We start from the raw sequence: 10935 nt of genomic DNA, 5'->3' as shown, positions 1-10935 counted from the left end.
GATTTGAGTTCCTTACTCTATGTTTTTCATACAAATATTTCAAAATTACAAAGAATTAACAGTACTTTTTGTTAACATTATTTCTTGTAGTCAAACATCTAAATCCTATATATAAATTTATGAGGAAATCATTTGAATTCAATCCCTTTTACTAAACTTATTTCCAATAACAGAAGATATATTATCACAGAAAATATTCTTAGAATATAAAGATCACAAGATTTGGTGATATAGATTTGTTCTTTAGAAAGAATAGGAACTGTAGGCCAGGGCTTAAAGGATAATTGCATGCTTGATTCATTAAGTTTTCTTAATGAATGAGTGTGTTGGATTTCGATGTAAACTTCTTCATTAGCATTTGGGATCCATTCATTTCTATGAGTTGTGTGAATATCTAAATTGATCAAATTGAGAGAAAGCTTAAGTTCTGAGCTTTGCTTGTAACTCACTATCGACCTTGCTTAAGTGTCTCTTTCCATGAAGGGAATCTAGGATCCTTCCCATTTTCTTCTCATCAACCTTACTCTCATCTCGGATCCCCCAGTGCTTGTTTATTTGTCATATTTTGTCATTCAAACATCCTATAGCTTCTTTGTATTGTCTGTATTTTTTCTATTTCACTGTATATTTGCCTCTAAGTGAATGCTCCAATTCAGATAAAGGCTTAAATTCTGCTACAAAAACTTGTATAAATGTTTCTTTCATTTTCATTTATTGGGTTATTTTTATTACATGATCTTTGTACATTATGAAATTTTCTAAATTAAAATTCTAAAAATTGTTTAAATACTGTATTGTCTTGTACATGAAGCCTGAATCTATTAAGTAGATATCTTGTTGTTCTCTGGTGAAAGTGTGTGATTTACTACTACCCATGCAACAGTGAGTACAGTATTGGTTTCAGTACAGGCTTTGATTGTATCATTTTGATAAGCCAACATAATGTTACAACTAAAAATATGCTGTATTTCTAACCAAAGTACAGAAATATGTGGAGGAAAATATATCTTCATCTACTGTACTAGTAGCCTTGTAATACCTCAAGGTTCACAAAAGTACTTCCCAGTTGAGTTTCATACCATTTTTGCATATTGTACAAATTATGTCTGTGCCACCTATCAATTGATAAATAAGTGTTCATGGAATGATAAAAGGTGTATGAATATTCAAATGGAGATTAAAGTAATTGATAATTAAGCAAGTAAATTTGTTAAAATAAAATTATAATTAAATGCTAAGTATATATAGTTTACATTTTGAAAATATAAACAAACTAAAGAAAAAATTACACGATCATCACATTAGATGCTGAAAAAGCATTTGGCAAAATATAACAGCCATTCATGTTAAAAGAATTGGAGATAACAGGAAATCAAGGCCCATACCTAAATATAATGAAAACAATATAAGCAAACCAACAGCCAATATCAAATTAAATGGAGAGACACTTGAAGTAATATCAATAAAGTCTGGGATAAGACAAGGCTGACCACTCTCCCTGTATCTATTCAATATAGTACTCAAAGTTCTAAACAGAGCAATAAGAAAACAAAAAGAGATCAAGGGATAAAAATTGCCAAAGAAGAAATCAAGGTATCACTATTTGCGGATGATAATGAGAGTATATGTAAGAGGTCCCAAAATTCTACCACAGAACTTCTGCAGTTGATAAACAAATTCAGCAAAGTGGCTGGATATAAAATTAACTCAATCAGTAGCCTTCCTTTATGTAAATGATAAATAGGCTGAGAAACAAATTAGGGAAACAACACCCTTCACAATACCCACAAATAATATAAAATATCTTGGGGTAACTCTAATCAAACAAGTGAAAGACCTGTATGACAAGAACTTCAAGTTTCTCCAGAAAAAAAATAAGACCTCAGAAAATGGAGAGATCTCCCATGCTCATGGATAGGTGGGATGAAGATACATAGAAAAGTTGACTATCTTACCAAAAGCAATCTACAGATTCAAGGCAATCGCCATCAAAATTCCAAAACAATTTTCCAAAGACATGGAAAGAAAAGTTCTCCATTTCGTATGGAAAACAAAATACACAGGATAGCAAAAATAATTCTTAGGAATAAGAGAAATTCTGGGGGAAACACCCTTCCTGACCTTAAGCTATACTACAGAACAATAGTGATAAAAACTACATGTAATTGGCACAGAAACAGGCAGGTTGATCAATGCAATATAATTGAAGACACAGACATAAAACCACACACTTATGGACACTTGTTCTTTGACAAGATTCCAAAAATATACAATGTGCAAAATAAAACATCTTCATTAAATGGTTCTGGCCTAGCTGGTAGCTGGTATGTAGAAAAAGGGAAATAGAACCGTATTTATCATCTTGCACAAAACTCAAGTCCATGTAAATCAAGGATTTCAGCATAAAGCCAGATATACACAATGTAATATAAGAGAAAGTGAGAAAGAGCCTCGAACTCATGGGAGCAGGGGAAAATTTCTTAAACAGAACCCCATGGTTCAGGCACTGAGATCAAGACTTAATAAATGAGACCTCATAAAACTGAAAAGCTTCTATAAGGCAAAGGACATAGTCAATTGGAAAAATTGAGCAACCTACAGACTGGGGAAAAAAATCTTCACTAATCCTGCATCTGATAGAGGACTAATATCCAAAGTATATAAAGAACTCAAGAAGCTAACCACTGAAACATACAAGCAGAACTAAAGAGAGGATTTACAACAGAGGAATCTCAAATTATCGAGAAGCACTTAAACTCCTTCATAGTCTGGGAAATGCAAATAAAAATGACCCTGAGATTCCACCTTACATTAATCAGAATGGCTAAGATCAAAAACTCAAGTGACAGCACATGTTGGGGAGAATGTGGAGAATGTGGAGAATGTGGAGAAAGAGGAACACTCCTCCATGGCTGGTGGGATTGCAAACTGATACAACTACTCTAAAAATCAATCTGGAGGTTTCTAAGAAAATTGGAAATAGAAAATTGAAGACCCAGTTACATGACTCCTGGCCATATACTCCAAAATGCCCCATGTATGATAAGCACACATGCTCCACTATGTTCATAGTAGCCATATTTGTGATAGCCAGAAGATGGAAACAACCCAGATGTCTCACAATGGATGAATGGATACAGAAAATGTGGTTAATTTATACAATGGAATACTATTCATTTATCAAGAATGAGGGCATCATGAACTTTGCAAGGAAATGAATGAAACTAGAAAATAATATCCTGAGTGAGGTATATAAGACCTTAAAGTATATGCATGTTATGTACTCACTATTGAGTGGATATTAGCCAAGAAAGTACAGAATACACAGGATGTAATCCACAGAACTCAAGAAGGTTAAGAAGCCAAAGGGCCCAAGTGAGGATCCTTCAGTCACACTTGGGATGGAGAAGAAAGCAGAGGGCAGAGAGAGAGAGGGAACTGGGTGGGAATGGGCAGGGTAAAAAGAAACTTGATCAGGTTTGAGCGGGGACAAGGAATGAAGTCCTGAGGAACTGCAGAACGAATGGAAATGTACAACCTCTGGAGATGGGAGGCAGGGGAACCCTCTAGAATGTACTAGAGACCTGGGAGATGAGAGAATCTCAAGACTCAAAGATAGTGACTTTAGATGAAACACCCAACAGTGGGGAGAAGAAACGTGCAGAATCCACTTCCAGTAGAAAGACAGGGTATCAAGTGAGATGTGGGATTTCATCCCACAGTCAGAAAATCTGACCAAGTATTGTTCCTGTCTAAAAGAACTGCAAGGGAAAAAATGGAGAAGAGACTAAAGGAAAGAAAATCCAATGACTGCCCCAAGTTGGGACACATCTCAAGGTGAGGCTCCAAGGCCTGACACTATTCCTGATGCTATGATTTATTTACTGACAGGAGCCTGGCAGAGCTGCCCTCCAAGAGGCTCAACAAGCAGCTGATTGAGACAGAAGCAGATTCTTACACCCAACCATTGAATTTAAGTCAGGGACTCCTGTGGTTTATTAGGCAAAGGCTTGAAAAAGTTAAGGAAGAGGGAGACCCCATATGAAAATCATCAGTCTCAACAAACCTGGACCCCTGAGATCTCTCAGACACTGAGCCATCAACCTGGCAGAATGCACTAACTGGTCTGAGGATCTGGACACATATAAAACAGATGCCAGCCTGGTCTGTTCTCAATGACAGAAAAGGCACATAACCCTTAAAAATCTTGAGGCCCCAAGGAATCAGGGGACCTGGCAGGGTGTTGGGAGGACCGTCTGAGGGTATCATCCTCTTGGAGAGGAGGGAAGAGGAATGGGATGAGGAACTGTCGGAGGACAGAGTGGGAGAAGGCTAACGACTGGACTATAAAGATTAAAGATAAGAATAATAAAAAGAAAAAAAGAAAAGAAAATAGTCCAACTTATTGTTAGTAGAAAATTCAACATGAAAAATGACACTATTAGTCATTAATAATCATAAAGGAATAAAATGTTTGTTATTGCAATTTCACCATATTTCTTTACCATGAATTAAGTTCCGGGAATAGATATAAATTAATTTGAGAGAAATATAAAAATTACTAACATCTACATTTAAAGGGACACTCAGAAATGAATATATCTCAATAACTCATTTCTAATATAAATAATATTACAGATGATACTACATTATATCAGTGTGATGATGTTTAAAATTAGGCATTTTGATAATTTTGATATTTTGCATTTTATTGTAATTTAATTCATGAATATTTCAAAATGTTTTATATATAATGTTTTTATAAAATTAGTATAAACAATGAACTGGATTGGATGAAACACTATGAAAATTTGTGTCAATGAATTAAATATATTTTATAAATGGCATTCAAAATATGAAATACTAGTTAAAAGAAGAAATTTAAATTAGAGAAATGCTGATCATCTATAAAAACAAAAACTGAGTAGAGTATAGGCTATAGTAGTGATGTAATCAGTCTTCATTCCTAGAGATTATAATATTTAGAATAAATGATAAATAAGATGGCTCAGTGTTTAAATGAACTTGATACAATTGACACCATGAGTTTAATAAACAGGACTCACCAAAAGTGGAAGAAAGAACTGATTCCTGAAAGCTGTGCTCTGACATTTATATACACACAGGGACATATAAACATAAACAATAATGCTAGATAAACAAAAGTATTTGCAAAATATTTGTAAAAGTAATTGGGTGGGGGGAGTGGTGGAGGGATACTTTAGTGATTAAAGTGCATAAAGCTCTTGCCTATGATTTAAGTTCGGTTTCGAGTACCCATGTCAGAGAGCTTACAACTGCTTGTAATTCCAGTTTATTAGGCTCAAATGCCATTCTTTGGGCTATGCAGACACCTGTATTTAGATCCACATATCTGCACACAGATACATATATACATACATATAAATAAAAATAATAAAAATGTAAAGGATTATATTTTTGGTTGTGTGAGTAGTTGACCAACATATAATTTACTCCACCATATTGTTGTGTGCTTTTATTTAATAACAGTTTGGTAGATTTTGTTGTTGTTGTTTCATTCAAGGTGTATTTTTTTTTGTTTTGTTGTTATATATTTTGAGTTTTGTTTGTTTTTGATAAATAAGTTTGGTGGATAAGTTTGGTGGATAAGGAAGAGGAAAGAGACTAGAAGTGTTAGGGCACCAGTAGAAGATGATATTTAAATTTAAAACAGATCTCAATAATATAAAAGCATAATATACTAAAAAGTAAAAAAGAAAAAGAAAAAGAAAAGAAAACAAAGGAAATCAAAATATAATTACAATGGGAAAATAAGAAATGAAAACTTACTCAATAAAATAGCTCTACCGCAACCCAAATTATGTGTGAATGACTTGATGGGAGGGATTTATTAAATGGTATTTAAAAATAAAAAAATTCAGTATTATAATTTTTATGCCAAACTAAAAATTATTTATTCCTAAATTTTAGAATAATTAAACAAATTTGTACTGCATGACACAATTATGCATACTATAGAGCAAATAGTTTTTATGTCTCATAAACCTTTGTTTGCGGTTCGAGCAGTGGAGTAGATTTATAGTCATTCTAACGCTATATTTAAAATTAAATACGTAGGCCATTTACTGTGGTTTTAACAATTGGATCTTCATTCCAATGACAGTGTCTCAGTACTTGCAACTCTTTCAAATTAAATGTTGTACAGAGATATACCACAAAGAAACAAATAATGGATAAGTTGATGTAATCATTACATCTACCTGCTAACGTAAACATTCAGGTGAATCCATGAGCAGCATTCATGTTTCACCTCTGTGAAAAGATGAGTGGGGACTTGCTAATGAGCTAGCCATTTGTCTTCCTTTCCCCCTGGAATCAAGCATTTTCTTTAAAAAGTAATTTCTTATGTTTAGGGACTTCAGCAAACAAGTAAATACATTTCAATGAGCTAATCTTTAGGGACAGAAATGTGTACAACTGTTCAGTTATCTTCAAAGGGCCATCATATTGGTTGTGGCTCCTAGTAGGTTGTTCTTACTGATAGTTTATGATATATATCACTTATTTGTTGGTCTAAATTCAGAGTCCGAATGTCTCAAAACATTTAATCTTTTCATCAACAGTTAAATTCTTTTCTTAGAACTCATGTTTTTGATCTAAGAGTGCTGGATCTGGGACAGAGATATTAATTATTTATATCCAGTGTATCAACTGTAACATTGCCCTAGGCTGCTAATTCAGAAGAAGAGATTGTGAGTAAAGTGAGACTTTCTATAGAACACAGAGAGGTTTTGAATTCTTCATAGAAATGGCAGAACAGAAGAGATATATGATGAGTCTCTGACATACATAGTTCTGTGTTTCCAAAAATTGCTTACAAAATCACTAACAGTTAAAGGTGAGTTCTTTCTTTCTTTCTTTTGAATTGTTGTCTACTGGAAGGCACAAAGATTTCCTGCTACTTAAGCATTAATGTTTTTTTCACAATTCAGAATCAAGAGACATACAGAAAAATTTGTGAAGGCAGATCTCTAAAGCTCAGGAATGAACACTCTGATAAAGTAGCAGCATATCATCCAAAAGGGCCTGAGTTGGATTCCCATGATCCATACAGTGAAAAGGATGACTTAAGCAGAGTGCTGTGACACAAAATATGGGGGATAGTAGCTATGATTCAGATATACCAACACTAAAATTTCAAACCATTTATTTTCTAGCAATCACAAAAGACTTACATTGATTTTTGTTACTACAGATATTACTTGATATCACATGGCCTAATTTTTAAAATACTGAATCTTAATGACATGTGACATAGTTATAGGGTACAGTATGAAATTTAGTCCATATATAAGGATGTATATTACATTGAAGAGCATTTACATACTGTATATATTTATTAGTTTTATGTATTACATTACTTTTACTATTTTTCAGTTATTTAGGAATATACTCTATTTTTTCTGTTTTCAATGTAGAAAATTATAATGTACTTACTATATGTATTTAGAGCTTTGGAATCATTATTAAGCTAGGATTTATTGAGAAAATTCAATAAACAAAAGCAGAAAAGTAACATTATTACCAGGATCAGTTATGTACATAACTCTTGTATTCGTATTGTAACATTTCAGTTACAAATTATAAAAACCAAATTAGTTTTTATTAAAAAAAATCACCAAAAAATGAGTAAACAACAACTAACCAAACTTGTCAGTCAGGGTAACCAAAATCACATAGTAGTGATGTTTTGCAATAACGTTACTGCTTTATACAGATTTTAGATAATTAAGTTTATATAAAAATACTAATAACCATATTCCAAAGATAGCCTATAGAACAGTGTGGAACTTATAACAAATTATAATTATATTATAAATATATTATAAATAAATATATATAATCTATAATGAGATAAATTGTGAATTATATAAAAATAAAAAATATTTTACATTCAGTGTTCTATCATTCTAAATCAAAGCAATCAAAATTATCAGAATGTGTAAATAATAGTACCAAGCAGGATGCCACATCCAACTGACAAAGCACTCAGAAGTTAGTTGGAGGGATGGTTGTGGATTATCATATAAAATGGAACATAAAGCGAGACTCAGTCTTGAAAATATTGTTAGTGCTAAAATGAAATCCTTAAAAGCAATTTAAATAGAAGTGATTAAACTCTAATGGAAATGCCAGACAGGAATGCGAGAAGAAAGTAATAGAATTTAAATTAACTAGAAGCCAGAACAGCATGGCAGGACTAGATGAATTGGTAGAAGAAATTAATTATGATTAGAAAGGATTGAGATTTGTAGGAAGATACTAAGATAGATGAATAACAAAGAATAGATTTTTTTTTCTGTGAAATTAAATCAGAAACGTGAGAGGAATCAATGAGAAAAGCCCAAATGGTATAAAGCTAATAACTCAAATAATCCAGTCACTTTGGCTCAACTCTTCAGAAGTGCTTATTTTTATAATTGAAACAGGAGTCGTGTTGGGGGGGATGGGTGGGTGGGGATAGGTGTGTCTGTGTGTGTGTGTGTGTGTGTGTGTATACATATAACTACTTTAGGCACTTTATGATATTGTGATTCATATATGCTAATTAACAGTTGTCTAAGACACTTTGAAGTCACAGTACTCTCTGATGGTTCTCATTTCTATGCACAGACAAGGAAAAACAGTAAGTATGGCTTAATATGTTTTGGGTTTGTCATTCTAAATAAAAATGACTTAGAATGAGACATTTAGCAATATATTATGTAAGGCAGATAAAATGGTGATCTGTTGATATTTTTATTTTCCTTAAAAGATGAACATATAATGGCTCCAAGGAATCTCACTCATGTCACAGAGTTCATACTCATGGGGGTATCTGACCTTCCAGAATTACAGGTACCGCTTTTCTTTCTCTTCTTGGTCATTTACATGCTGACAGCAGCAGGGAACCTGGGCATCATCATCCTCACCACCGTGGACTCACGCCTGCAAACTCCCATGTACTTCTTCCTCAGACACCTGGCAATCATCAACTTTGGCAACTCCACTGTCATTGCTCCGAAAATGCTGGTCAACTTCTTAGTCAGTAAGAAAACCACCTTATACTATGAATGTGCCACACAGCTGGGAGGTTTCCTGGTTTTCATTGTAGCAGAGATCTTCATGCTTGCTGTGATGGCCTATGACCGCTATGTGGCCATCTGCAACCCTCTGCTCTACATGGTGGTGGTGTCTCGACGGGTCTGCCTTCTGCTGGTGTTTCTCACATACCTCTTTAGCTTTGTCACAGCAATTGTTGTGACACCTTGTGTATTCTCTGTTTCTTATTGCTCTTCCAATGTAATCAACCACTTTTACTGTGATAATGTCCCTCTGTTAGCTCTGTCCTGCTCTGACACACACCTTCCAGAAACTGTTGTATTTTTTTTCTCAGCTACAAACTTGTTTTTCTCTATGATTATTGTACTAATATCCTATTTCAACATAATACTTGCAATTTTGAGGATCCGCTCATCTGAAGGAAGGAAGAAAGCCTTCTCTACTTGTGCTTCCCACATGATGGCTGTCACTGTGTTCTATGGCACACTTCTCTTCATGTATCTACAACCACGGACTAACCACTCCTTAGACACTGACAAGATGGCTTCTGTGTTCTACACCCTAATAATACCAATGTTGAATCCTGTCATCTATAGCTTGAGAAACAAGGATGTAAAGTGTGCATTGAAAGAATTCCTAAAAAATCCATGCAAAAAATTCAATCTTATATGAATTTTTATTAGACATTTTCTTTATTTATATTTCAAATGTTATCCCTTTTCCTGGTTTCTCTTCCAGAAAAAAAAAAAAAAAACAACTTATTCCCTCCCCACCCACCCGCTCACCAACCTACCCTCTCCTGCTTCCTGGACCTGGCATTCCCCTACACTGGGGCATAGAACCTTCACAGGAGCAAGGGCCTCTCCTCCCATTGATGACTGACTGATGGCCATCCTCTGATACATATGCAGCTGGAGCTATGAATTCCACCATGAGAACATTTTGGTTGGTGGTTTAGTCCCTGGGAGCTCTGGGGGTACTGGTTAGTTCATATTGTTGTTCCTCCTATGGGGCTGCAAATCCCTTCAGCTCCTTGGGTCCTTTCTCTAGCTCCTTCATTGTGGACCCTGTTTTCTGTCCAATAAATGGCTGTGAGCCTCCACTTCTGTATTTGTCAGGCACTGGCAAAAACTCTCAGGAGACAGATGTATCAGGCTCCTGTCAGCAAGCACTTGCTGGCATCCACAATAGTGTCTGGGTTTGGTGATTGTACATGGGAAGGATTCCCAGGAGGGGCAGTCTCTGGATGTCCTTCCTTCAGTCTCTGCTCCATAGTTTGTCTCTGCAACTCCTTCCATAGGTATTTTGTTCCCCCCTTCTAAGAAGGATTGAAGTATCCACACTTTGGTCTTCCTTATTCTTGAGTTTCTTGTGGTTTGTGGGTTTTATCCTGGGTATTCCAAGCTTTGGGGCTAATATCCACTTATCAGTGAGTGTATGCTATGTGTGTTCTTTTGTGATTGGGTTATCTCACATCTGTATTGGTTGGGCACTAGCAGAGACTTTCAGGAGACAGCCATTCTGGGTACCTGTTAACAAACACTTCTTGGCATCAAAAATAGTGTCTGGTTTTGGTGTCTGCAGATGGGAGGGATCCTTATATGAGGCAGTCCCTAGATGACCTTTTCTTCAGTCTCTGGTTCACTCTTTATCCCTGCATTTCCTTTAGACAGAAACAATTCTGGGTTAAAATTTTTGAGATGGGTGTACAGCCCAATTCCTGAACTGGAAGCCATCCCTATTCACTGGATATGGTCCTACAGGTTCTATCTCCCCTTTGTTAGGTATTTCGGCTAATGGGAATGTTTTGCTTCCCTGGTATCTGGAATTTTCTAGTGGCTACCCCTCTTC

At 35.0% G+C, this 10935-nt stretch overlaps 1 protein-coding gene across 1 annotated transcript; it reads left to right on the top strand.

Moving 5' to 3' along the window:
• Positions 1–8808: 8808 nt before the first annotated feature.
• On the top strand, positions 8809–9757 carry LOC116092089 (olfactory receptor 8J3-like). Its single transcript, XM_031373446.1, has one exon. The coding sequence runs from the start codon at positions 8809–8811 to the stop codon at positions 9754–9756; it is 948 nt and encodes a 315-aa protein (XP_031229306.1). The 3' UTR covers position 9757.
• Positions 9758–10935: the final 1178 nt, after the last annotated feature.

The sequence above is a fragment of the Mastomys coucha genome, unplaced genomic scaffold (genome assembly GCF_008632895.1).
Source record: "Mastomys coucha isolate ucsf_1 unplaced genomic scaffold, UCSF_Mcou_1 pScaffold15, whole genome shotgun sequence".
In the NCBI taxonomy this organism is placed as follows: domain Eukaryota; kingdom Metazoa; phylum Chordata; class Mammalia; order Rodentia; family Muridae; genus Mastomys; species Mastomys coucha.
The sequence above is the reverse complement of the archived record's forward strand: the minus strand, read 5'-3'. Positions and strand labels throughout refer to the sequence as shown.